Source organism: Acomys minous (assembly GCF_964271855.1).
Source record: "Acomys minous genome assembly, chromosome: 12".
NCBI lineage: Eukaryota > Metazoa > Chordata > Mammalia > Rodentia > Muridae > Acomys > Acomys minous.
This window is the reverse complement of record NC_140493.1, coordinates 79234450-79247284: the sequence shown is the minus strand read 5'-3', so window position 1 is coordinate 79247284 and position 12835 is coordinate 79234450. Positions and strand designations below refer to the sequence as shown.

General features: G+C 41.8%; 1 protein-coding gene across 7 annotated transcripts in view; it reads left to right on the top strand.

The window, feature by feature from the left end:
- The window catches only part of RPS6KB1 (ribosomal protein S6 kinase B1), a 38959-nt gene that overhangs the window by 8911 nt on the left and 17213 nt on the right, over window positions 1-12835 (top strand). For 5 of the 7 annotated variants that reach the window (XM_084803279.1, XM_084803284.1, XM_084803278.1 and 2 more), the window contains exons 3-8: window positions 1030-1150; window positions 2385-2453; window positions 9139-9286; window positions 11971-12028; window positions 12217-12259; window positions 12360-12376. In XM_084803279.1, the coding sequence (XP_084659405.1) occupies window positions 1030-1150; window positions 2385-2453; window positions 9139-9286; window positions 11971-12028; window positions 12217-12259; window positions 12360-12376 (456 nt within the window). The remainder of the gene's footprint in view (window positions 1-1029; window positions 1151-2384; window positions 2454-9138; window positions 9287-11970; window positions 12029-12216; window positions 12260-12359; window positions 12377-12835) is intronic. The other 2 variants (XM_084803280.1, XM_084803282.1) reach the window with 1 other exon arrangement.

The following is a 12835-nucleotide window of genomic DNA, read 5'->3' as shown; positions in this document are numbered from 1 at the left end:
TCAAACTGTTAGGAATGTTTATTCATTTAATACAGAAAACTGTATTTGTAACTTTTTCTTATTGAAAAATTTGTGGCAGTTCCCCCCAAATACTTTAGTACATCATTCAGACAGAAAGATTAATGCACTTTTAAATCACGTTGAGCAGGTTCTGTTAGGTGAGTATGTGATTAATCTGCTCCTTACCCCACCCTGCCGTCGAGAGCATGACAAGATGGAGAAGCCAGACTGCTCACATGGGAAGCACGCACATGCCAGACACAGTTGCCACTCCTGTTTTATAGTCTGTAAGCTAGTACTGGGAAAAGTCAGACATAGGAAGAAATACAGATGTATTTTATTATAATTCTGAGTGTGGTAGTGAGTGCCTGGAGTTCTTGCACTCAGGAGGCTGAGGCAGGAGGATGACTTTGAGGCCAGCATGGGCTTCCTAAGTAGTTTGGTAAGCCAATAGATTTTTTTTTTATCATGAACATTTTAAATGAACTCAATTTGAGTAACTAGAAGGCTTATTTACTTTGTCTGCTTAGTAAACAATTTTCTAGTTTGGGGTGCTTAATATTCAAGAAAGTAATAGTCATAGCATGTTCTGTGAGCAGATAAACAGTCATTGGTCTGCCCAGACCCACGCCCACACCCAGGCCCACACCCAGATCCACACCCAGGCCCACACCCACACCCACACCCAGATCCACACCCAGGCCCACACCCACACCCAGATCCACACCCAGGCCCACACCCACACCCAGATCCACACCCATACCCAGGCCCACACCCACACCCAGATCCACACCCACACCCAGGCCCACACCCACACCCAGACCTACACCCACACCCAGATCCACACCCAGGCCCACACCCACACCTTGTTGTTGAATTGATCATCAGATCACAATTAACTTAAATCACAGATACTAAATTTACTGTCATGTACTTGTTTTCTTTTACCTAATTATCGTCTTTCTAACAATGTGCTGGATATAATTGAACTTTTTGCAAATTTATTTCTGGTTTTGCTTTTCTTCCCAGTGGCATGGAACATTGTGAGAAATTTGAAATTTCAGAAACTAGTGTGAACAGAGGGCCAGAAAAAATCAGACCAGAATGTTTTGAGCTACTTCGGGTACTTGGTAAAGGGGGCTATGGAAAGGTAGGACATGTTCTGAAATAGCTGTCTTTGACCTGGGTCGTTTGGCTTCTCACACTGGTTCCACTCATAAGCATAGGATCTGACAATGACTCCTATGATTTGAGGGGGGTATAAGTTCAGATTCCTTCCCCTCCTACCCTACACGTAAGCATAACATAGGCCTCAGTATTTGTTGAATAAGTAAACAGGCAATGTGCCAGGTCAGCCCTGCTATTCGAGGAGTGCTTTTCTTTGGTCCAATGATACCTTATGTAGGATTCCCCTTTAAACATGGGCAGAGCACCCCCCTCTTGAGGCATGTTAAATTACGTGTTACTGAGGATTGAACCTGATATGGATTTTCTTTGACTTGTAGTATATAAGAAACAGAGAAGTTGAAAGACTGTAGGAAAGGGGTTTTACAGTTTTCCCCTAGGCTTTCTATTTTTTTAAAAAGATTTATTTATTTATTATTATGTATACAGTTCTCTGCCTGCATGTACACCCACAGGCCAGAAGAGGGCATCAGATCGCATTATAGATGGGTGTGAGCCACCATGTGGTTGCTGGGAGTTGAACTCAGAACCTCTGAAAGAGCTATCTCTCCAGCCCATCTTTCTAATTTAAGATCTCATTTTTATGTGTTCTGCCCAAGACAACTCCAAGAGACAGTTTAACAGCTTAAGTAGACCAAGAACTACCTATACTATTCTAATGTCAGTGCTCAGAAGTGTGACATTCGGAGCTTGTTCTTCAGGTTAAAGGCACACTCAGACATGTTCTAATCATCCCGAATATGTAGCACTTTTAATCTCACATGTGTTCGTCATTAATTAAAAGTGCTGGGTAAGAAGCTATTTTAATGGAGTGAGTGAAAAATCTGTCAGTTGTTGTTAGTGTTATGTGAAATAATAGCAGTTGTATCCCTGGAATAAATTTATGTAGAAAACAAATTGCTTTTCAGGTTTGGGAACACTGGTAGTTTGTGCTGAGTGAGCTAGGATTTTGTTAGTGCTGTTTAGTTGGGTATTTGCCAACACTGCCATCAGGTGGCAGCAAAGCACAGAGTCCCGCGCGTCACAGAGTTCCCTAGGAAACCCTAAAATGTGGCCTCTTCTAATAGATCATTTTTGTGCACAGTCGTTTGTTATGCACTTTTATAGTATAAACAACAGTGTCACATGTTTCTTATTAGAGAAGATGACCTGCATGGTTTGGCTTTTGATAAAATGCTAATATTCATTTCTTTGTCCAGGTTTTCCAGGTTCGAAAAGTAACAGGAGCCAATACTGGGAAAATATTTGCCATGAAGGTGCTTAAAAAGGTGACTCCTTTTCCCCTTTTCACTGCCTACACTCTATCTTAATTTCTATAAAGTTTTCAATCAGATAAATGTGTCTGTAGGCATAGTGCTTTTTTTGTTTGTTTGTTTTTTGTTTTGTTTGTAGCCTTTACTGTCCTGGACTTGCTTTGTAGACCAGGCTGGCCTCGAACTCACAGTGATCCACCTGCTCTGCCTCCCGAGTGCTGGTTTAAAGGCGTGCGCCACCACGCCCGGCTCCAGGCATAGTGCCTTTAACTCAGTGGTAGACTGCATGTTCAGTACATGTAAGACCCTGGTTTAGTCTGCAGCACCCCTCCCCGCACAAAGGAAAAAGTATATTATAGCAACTCTCCTTGTAGAATGGGAAGTGTATTATGAGGTGTATTTTGTTTATTTCTGGTAAAGGTATAAAGGAGAGCACTTTCCATTGTTCTCTGAACTTTCAGCTTCTGGTCTCCATATTTCTAAGTAGTAAGCATATTATTACTGCTCGTAATACAGCAATTCTAGATTATGTGTTAGTTTCCTATTAAGATAGTTAAGAATCAGGCTTGAGAATGGCTCAGCAGTTAAGAGCACTGGTTGTTCTTTCAGAAGACCCAGGTTCAATTCCCAGCACCCACATGTCTATAACGCCAGCTCTAGGGGATTCGACACCCTCATACACATATACAATCAAGAAGAACACCAATGCACATAAAATAAAAATAAATCATTAAAAAAAATTAGAGGCTGGGGAGATGGCTAAGGGTTTAAAGCATTGGCTATTCTTCCAGAGGACCTGGGTTCAACTCCCAGCACCCACATGGCAGTTCATAAGTGTCTGTAACTCCAGCCCCAGAATATCTGACATCCTTACACAGGTATATGCAGTAAAAACACCAATGCGCATACAATAAAAATAAAAGAATTTTAATTTCTTTCACTCCCAATTTACCTTTTTTTTTTCCTCCAAAGACAGGTTTCTTAGTGTATAGCCTTGACTGTCCTGAACTTACTCTGTAGACCAGGCTGACCCCTAACTCACAGACATGTGCCTGCCTCAGCTTCCCGAGTTCTGGAATTAAAGGCTTGAACCACTATGCCTTTTAGATTCTTATTTTTGAAATTGTATTTTTGAGACAGTCTTGCTGTGTAACTTAGCCAGGCCTCAAATTTCCAGTCTTCCTGTCTGAGCCTCCTGTGTGCTGTAGATCCAGAAGAGGGTGTCTGGTTCCTCTGGCACTGGAGCAGCAGTTTGTGAGCCACCGTGGGGGTGCAAGGAATCAAGCCTGGATCCTCTGGAAGAGAAGATGCTCTCTTAACTGCCACCTCTCTAGCTCTTTTCTCTTACTTCTAATGTTTTTGTTCCAAATTTGTATAGTGGTGTGTCTTGCTTTGACTTTTATTACTATTTTTAATTATTTTGTTTGTTTGAGACAGGTCTCTCTGTGTAGCCCTGGCTAGCCTAGAACAGAGATCCATCAGCCTCTGCCTCCTGAGTGATGGAATTAAAGGCTTGCACCATAGTTTTAATTTTTGCTTTAAAAGTCAATAATTTAAAACAGTTTTATTATTTATTTATTTATTTGGTTTTTGAGACAGGGTTTCTCTGTGTAGCCTTGGCTGTCCTGGACTCCCTTTGTAGACCAGGCTGGCCTCGAACTCAGGTCAATCCACCTGCCTCTGCCTCCTGAGTGCTGGGATTAAAGGCATGTGTGTGCCACCGCGCATGGCTAAAGAGTTTTAAAGATATGTCTATTTTATGTGTATGAGCGTTTTGCTGCATATATGTACATGAACCGTGTGTGTGCCTGTGGTCTGTGGAGGTCAGAAGAAGGCACTGGGTCCCCTGGCACTGGGTCCCCTGGCACTGGAGCTGGAGATGGATGTGAGCTCCTCTGCAGCAGCACCAAGTGTTGTTAACCACTGAGCCACCGAGACCCGTCTCCAGCCCCAGCAAACAAATGTTTTCTATTTAATTAGCCTATAGCACAGTGTGCGCAGTAATTACTCCATCCTAAACCTCCATGCTAGTATAGTTTCTTCCCATGCACAGCAAATTTTCTGAAGAGTTTTGATTTTTGTTTGCGCACTCTTGCTTGTGCTCGCTCCCTCCCGCCCCTTCCTTCCTCCCTCCCTCCCTCCCTCCCTCCCTCCCTCCCCCTTTTTATTTTATGTGCCTTGGTGTTTTCCCTTCATGTCTGTCTGGGTAAAGTCAGATCCCTGTAACTGGAGCTTCAGACAGCTGTGAGCTACCATGTGGGTGCTGGAGTTGAGCTTGGCTTCTCTGAAAGAGCAGTGATTTAAACTGCTGAGCCGTCTCTCCAGCTGCTTACCCCCTCCCCCATAAAGTTTATCATGTCCTGTCAAGGTCCTAAGCTAGAGTTCAGTATTTCTCTCCAATAGGGTCCTTTAATTTTTTGAGACATGGTCTCCCTATGTAGCCCTACCAGTCCTGAAACTCTGTAATTTTTATCAAAGAATATTGTCATCCATTGTGTCTGTCTTTTTTAATAACTTGTCATTTTAGTGATGTTGATTTGTTGTCAGAATCTGACACAACATTAAGATAAAGGGTAGAAATAAGCACATAGAATCCTGCTACCTTCTGTTTTGTTTTGTTTTGTTTTTCGAGACAGGCTTTCTCTGTGTAGCCTTGGCTGTCGTAGAGTCACTTTGTAGACCAGGCTGGCCTCGAACTCACAGCAACCTGCCTGCCTCTGCCTCCTGAGTGCTGGGATTAAAGGCGTGCGCCACCACGCCCGGCCGGAATCCTGCTACTTTTCTGTGTCTCCCATTCATGCAGTACTCCTTAGGGGGACAGTGGAGCTGGAGAGACAGTTCAGCAGTGGAGAGCACTGGCTGATGGTCTAGAGAACCCTCATGGTGGCTCACAACCCCCAGTGGATCTCATGCCCTCTTCTGGCCTCTGTGGATAGCAGGCATGCATGTGGTACATACATTCAAAGTACTCATAATGTGAAATATATTTGATTGTTGTTGGTTTTTTTTTTGTTTTGAGACAGTTTCTTTGTATAGCGATGGCTGTCCTGTAGACTACACTGGCCTCAATCCTAGATCGTAGATCTGCCTGCCTGTCTCTGCCTCCCAAGTGCTAGGATTAAAGTTGTGTGCCATGACAGCTTAGCAAGGACTTTTTGTGTTTCTGAAAAGTTTTTTTTTTTTTAATTGGAAGAGAACAGGATAGTGCTAATTTCTTTTCTCCTCCTCTTTTTCCTCCTCCTCCATTTTAAATTTAATTAATTAATTAAAGACAGGTTCTTACTACATATCCCTGGTTAGCTTGGAATTCTCTCTGTAGACCAAGCTGTGATTAAAGGTGTGCAGCCAGTATGCCTGGCCTTTCTTTTCTTTTGTTTTGGACACAGGGCTTACTCTATAGCCCTAGTTGGCCTAGAACTTGAAAGCTTAAAAGAACTGATGCCTCTCTGTTGTCCTGTAAGTTCACAGTTCTTTCATGTGACCTCTTTTTTTTTTTTTTTTTTTTTTTTTCTTCGAGACAGGGTTTCTCTATGTAGCCTTGGCCATCCTGGACTCACTTTGTAGAGCAGGCTGGCCTTGAACTCACAGCGATCCGCCTGCCTCTGCCTCCCGAGTGCTGGGATTAAAGGCGCGCGCCACCACGCCCGGCTTATGTGACCTCTTTTATCTCCACTTTAATTATGGACACGCTAATGACAACTTGTATGAGCTGGACATGGTGGTTCATGCCTGTAACCCAGCATGTCAGAGGACTGAGACAGTATAAGCCCCCTAAGCCTTTGAATGAGAGCCTTCTCAAAGGCCCCCGGAAAAGAAAGAACCAGTCTAGAGTTGGTTTTCTCTGTGTTATCTCTATTATAATTCATTGTGGTTTCAAAAACTGCTAATCAGAATTCTGTTTTGCTTTGTTTTCAATTAATTTGTTTTTGGTTTTTTTTTTTAGAAATAGCATCTTCCACTTGTTGCTTAGGGTTGCCTAGATATCACTGTCTGTCGCCTAGACTGCGCTCAAGGGCTGGGGTCCTCCTGCCTTAGCGTCTTGCATGCGGGGACTGTGGTTTGTAGTGCCACTCCGTGTGTGTGGTGCTAGGGATTGAACCCAGGCCTCCTGCATGCAAGACAAGAGCTCCACCAGCTGAGACACATCCCAGCCCAACAGTGTACAGCTTAAACTTACTTAGGTGCCTTTCCTTCTGCTTCTGTGATAAAATTACCAACAGAGCATTCTGTTAAATTTGTAGGGTTTCTTTCTTGTTTGTTTGTCTTTATGTAGTCCTGGCTGTCCTGAAGCTTATTATGAAGATCAGGCTGGCCTTGAACTCTCAGAGATTCAACTGCTTCTGCTGGGATTAAAGGTGTATACCACTACCCCTGGCCAAGTTTGTGTGTTTCTGTAGTGCTTACTTTCATTTTACATTTCTGTCTTTGGTTTCATTTTAGTCATAGAATGTTTAAAATTATTAACACTCAGTAATCAAAATTACTATAATTGCAATAACTAATTTAAACAAGATGATGAATGGCAAACCATTGAAATCTTACTCAGAAAATATTCTTAAAAGTCTTATTCTCGGGCTGGAGAGATGGCTCAACCAATAAGAGCACTGTCTGTTCTTCCAGAGGTCCTGAGTTCAATTCTCAGCAACCACATGGTGCCTCACAGCCATCTATACTGGAATCTAACGCCCTCTCCTGGTTTGCAGATGCACATGCAGAGGGAGCACTCCTACATAAAATAAATAAATAAAATATTTATTTTTAAAAGTCTTATTCTCGCTGGGCGTGGTGGCGCATGCCTTTAATTCCAGCACTTGGGAGGCAGAGGCAGGCGGATCACTTTGAGTTCGAGGCCAGACTAGTCTATGGAGTCCAGGACAGCCAAGGCTGCATAGAGAAACCCTGTCTCGGAAAACACAACACAAAACAAAACAACAACAAAACAAAAAAGTCTTATTCTCTCTCTCTCTCTCTCTCTCCTCCCCCTCCCTTTCCCTCTCCGTTTTATTTTTTGCGAGGGTGGGGGATATGTTATTTTTTTATTTGTTTTTTTCAAGACAGGGTTTCTCTGTGTAGCCTTGGCTGTCCTAGACTCACTTTAGAGACCAGGCTGGCCTCGAACTCACAGCGATCCTCCTGCCTCTGCCTCCTGAGTGCTGGGTTGAAGGTGTGCACCATCACTGCCCAGCTCAAGTCTTATTCCCTTACCACTCTTTTTTTTTTTTTTTTTTACTGTTAGCTTTGAGGCTTTCTTAGTTGTGTTTAATTTGATAGCTAGAAACAGATGTATGTTTGCTGGGACTTCCTGAGTCAGGTCTTCTGGTGGTGTTCTGGCTGGCTCCGTGTAGGCTGACCTCAAACTTACGCTCTCCTGCCTCTGCCTTCACGCACTGGAGTTCTAGGCCTTTGCCATCATGCCCAGCTTATGTTTGTCCTCTTTCCTCCTCCTTTCACAAAACGTAGCATACACTGTGTATTGTAAACAATACCGTGCTTTATGTGTTCTTTTCACCTCACCTTCATAGAAATGCTCCTTACTCTTTTTATGACTATGCATATGCAACTTCTATAGGCTTTCAGCCAATATCCTACATATGGACATTCAGTTTGTAGATATTGTTACAACTAATATGTATGTTTGAGTCTCATAATATTGGGGTTTATCATTGGAATAATTTCCTAGAACTTATGCTTAGTGTGTCCAAAACTATATAATTTTTCCAAAATGCTTTTACTGTTGTTGTAGTTATTATTATTATTATTTATTATTATCAGTAGTAGTAGTAGTAGTAGAGACAAGATCTTATGTAGTTTAGTCCTCAAACTTACTAATAACCGTAACTGGTCCTTAACTCCTGGTCTTCCTGCCTCTGTCTCTCCCAAGTGCTGAAATTACAGGAATGTGCTTTCACACCCATCTTTCATTGTTTCTTAAAACTAATTAGGCTACAGGCACAAATGACAAGGCTTTAGCCTTTCTAATTTTATTTCTTATCTTTATCATCTTAGTTGTGAGGCACTTTCCTTAGTGTCTTGTACTGACTGACCACTTGCTTTGTCTCACTTCTTCCCTAAACCCCACAGTTCCACTAACGCCTAGGTTACTCATAACACTCACCTCAGCATTTCTTCTTTGCCTCTGAGCTTTGAGTACGGTTGCCTGGATGCCCAGCCTCCCATCCCCTGCCTCTGTGGAATCTCTAACCGCCCATTAGCATACCGACCTTGTGGGTTCCTGGACACATCCATTTTGTCATACCTCTTTTTCATGGAGCGCTTTCTAGTCTTCCACATTTCACGTTAACTTTACAGTTTTGCTCTCATCATCTCCAGGAAGACTTCTGCCAGGTTGAGTGTAGTTCCCCTGCGTACCCACAGTTCTGTTCCTGCCCCCATGGCTTCTTTTCTCCTGATACTCTGGGCCCCAGTGATGGGGTTCCTTAGGTTCTGCCCTCTTTGCCTCAAGTTGGGAGCTCACTAAGGCCTCAACTGACAGTGCATGTATGCATAAACTTGATCTGTTTTCACGTACGTGTTTACTGTAATGCCCCAGCAAGTTTAGATATTTAGAAGCAGTGAGTAGCTCCCATTAACCCGTATCAGTTTCTGTATTGGCTAGAAAAGCATGAAATATGTTTTCCCAGTTACCATAGGATAAAAATGTTCACTATTTTGTTCTTATAGATCATCTCTTTTCCTTTAGGCAATGATAGTGAGAAATGCTAAAGATACAGCTCATACAAAAGCAGAGCGGAATATTCTGGAGGAAGTAAAGCATCCCTTCATTGTGGATTTAATTTATGCCTTTCAGACCGGCGGAAAGCTCTACCTCATCCTCGAGTATCTCAGTGGTTAGTACACGCATGCAACTGTGCCCTTTGCTCCACAGACGGGGTTCAAACAGTAAAAAATGGTTTTTCTCATTGTGAACAAGCCTTAAAATTGATAAAGACAATTGAAGAAAGAAATTCACATGTGAACAAATGGTTCTAATATTTACTGACAAATATGAAAGTAACTTGAAAAGTTTTCCTGTCTATAAAGTTTTATTTAAATCTCTTTGTAATCAAGTATTTACACAATAATAAGTTAGAGTAGTAGCTATAATTCCCATATTCTACTAAATAGTCCTTTCTAAATCAAGATGTGGGAGCTTACTGAGAGTATTATGTAGACCAGGCTGACATGTGCCACCAGGCCAGCATACCTGCAATTTCTAAGAAACAGCTGCAGAATTTCACGCCTTTCTTTCTTTCTTTCTTTCTTTCTTTCTTTCTTTCTTTCTTTCTTTTTTTGGTTTTTGGAGACTGGATTTCTGTGTGTATCCTTGGCTGTCCTGGACTGACTTTGTAGACCAGGCTGGCCTCGAACTCACATTGATCCGCCTGTCTCTGCCTCCTGAGTGCTGGGATTAAAGGCGTATACCACCGGGCCTGGCTTCACACCTTTTTTCTTTTTCTTTTCTTTTCTTTATTTATTTTTATGTGCATTAGTATTTTGTCTGCATGAATGTCTCTGAGTATCAGATCTTTCAGTTACAGACAGTTGTGAGCTGCCATGTGGGTGCTGGGAATTGAACCCGGGTCCTCTGGAAAAACAGTCAGTGCTTTTCTTAACCTCTGAACCATCTCTCCAGCCCCTCTTTTTTTTTTTTTTTTTTAAAGATTTATTTATTTATTTAAATAAATTTTTTTTTTAGATTTTATTTACTTTTATTATGTATACAGTGCTCTGTGTGCATGTATACCAGCACACCAGAAGAGGGCACAGGATCTCATTATAGATGGTTATGAGCCACCATGTGGTTGCTGGGAATTGAACTCAGGACCTCTGGAAGAGCACCCAGTGCTCTTAACCTCTGAGCCATCTCTCCAGCCTTTCCCCCACCTTTTTTCTTAATGCTACTTATTTTGTTACTTTACTTTGTAATTTCAACTGTATATAGATTTTATGGGTAGTACAAAGATTCCTCATCTAGGTCCTGCAGATAGCCTGGCATTCCTGTGGCCCCCTCACCTCGACCTTCCCAGTCCTTTAGATCAGTGCATTTGCTTGCCTTCCCCTTTATGCATATGCGTGATATATACATGCAAGCATATACAGTCAACATTTTTTTGTGTTATTTAAGGATTTTATAACTAGAACTCCAGCATTCTCTAAAGTCGAGGACATTTTCTTATGTAACTACAGTTATAAAATACTTAGGAAGTTAACATTAACATAATAATATTTTTTGTTTTCTTTAATTTGGAACAGTTCCTTAGTCTTTTCGTTTATCATGTTGACATTTAAAAAGACTATAGTTTCTAGAGAATGCCATCAGTTTGAGTTTATCTGATGTTTCTTTTGTTTGTTTGTTTGGTTTTTCGAGACAGGGTTTCTCTGTGAAGCCTTGATTATCCTGGACTCACTTTGTAGACCAGGCTGGCTTCAAACTCAGAGCAAACCGCCTGCCTCTGCCTCCCAAGTGCTGGGATTAAAGGCATGCGCCACCACCGCCCGGCTCATCTGATGTTTCTTTATGAATAGATTTAAGTTACACATTTTTAACAGAACTGTCCAAGTGACATTGTGTCCTTCTCAGCAGTGCAGGACAGGAGGTGCATGGTATTTAGATCTTTGTCCTACTGCTAATGATGTCCTTTTGGTCACATGGTATCTGCCGGTTTCCCCCTTTGGAGTTAATAAGTGTCTCTTGTGGGGATACTCTGGGACTACTCAGAACCTTGTGTCATCAGGCTTTCAGGTCCAGTTTTGGCATCCCTTGATTTTATTTTATTTGTTTTGTTTTTTGTTTTTCAAGACAGGGTTTTCCCTGTGTAGCCTTGGCTGTTCTAGACTCGATTTGTAGACCAGGCTGGCCTCGAACTCACAGCAATCCACCTGCCTCTGCCTCTGAGTGCTGGGATTAGAGGCGTGCGCCACCACTGCCCAGCCCATCCGTTGATTCTTGACTGTAGCAGTTAACCTTGGTGTTTGCCAAGTGGCTCTTCTCACTCCATCATGTCACTTTCATTTATTCCTTTACTTGGCATTCTGCTGCAATCTAGAGCTTTCCTTTCTCCATTGAAAACTTTATCTATTCATTGATTTACATTGTTATGGGTTCCTGGTTTTTCAGATTACTCAGAACAGTATAACCATTTATTACTATTTACTTTGATACTCAAATTATGCCACTGTCAAGTTTATATAAGGGTTCTGAAAAAAAGGAATGTCATATTAACTAAAATTAATTGTGTGCTAACATTTTTTTACATATGGGAAGAGTTTGGGAGAGGCTGTAATCAAGACTTTTTAAAATTTCAGGCCTGAACTCTGTGTATATTTAGAAGTTTGCAGGTGTAAATCTGTAATTCCAAGCCAATTTTAGTTTTTAGAGAATAAACGTGCTGCCAAAATAGCTTCCTAGAGACTTTAAAACCTCAGTTTTTAGGAGTTTTTTCTTATTTTTTAAGGACACAAGAAAGTACAAACTTATTAGAAGAGGGTTGGAAGTCAAGATACTTATTCCTAATACATTTTTTCTTTGCAGGAGGAGAACTGTTTATGCAATTAGAAAGAGAGGGAATATTCATGGAAGACACAGCTTGGTAAGTGAAGTTTGTGTGGCTGTGTGGATTCAGGTAATGATTTACTTAATTAAGAACAAAAGTACATTCCCACTGTGGGCAGCCACACGATCAGTAAATTGATCTGGAGCCAGCCAGTCACTCAGAAGTCAAGGGGGAACTTCGGGATTGGGCAGCTATTGGAGGTCACATGATTCCTTTGCCCCCAGGCCTTGGGTGGACCGCTCTTCACTGCAGAATTTCCTTGAATTGGTAAGCTGCCTGCCTTGGTTGTGGGTGAGTGTGGTTTTCCAGTGAAATTTTGTATGTGGAGCAATGGAAAGTATCAGAAATCATCTCCTCTTTTTTTTAGACTTTCCAGTTCCCAAGGTGCAGTCTTAGGGAGGTGATAAGCCTGAACATACATCTGTGGATTGATTTTATAGCCAGGATGGGATCTGCCCTCCTATTCGTAAGACGGCATCTGCTTCAAATTAAAAAATACAAACAACCTTTTGTGAAGTGACTGTATTGGGTAACAGTAAATCAGTTTGACCTACACATTAATTGAATAGAAAACACTTAAATGTTTTTTCTATCTTAATTACCAAACTGCATTCCATTGTTTAATTTCAGGCCTTTTCTAACACAGAAGCTGCATTTAAGAGCCTTAGGGATGAAGTGCCCCTTTTTGGAGGAGGCTCTCTGAGCCCTGTTGGAGGCTGTGGTCCTGCTGGCTGTGAAACTGCCTCAGTCCTCCAGGACACACCCTCTCCATCCTGGAGTAATCTGCAGGATTGCAACATTGTTATGCAGCCAGTATTGCAGTGCTTTGTGCTTTTCGAATCC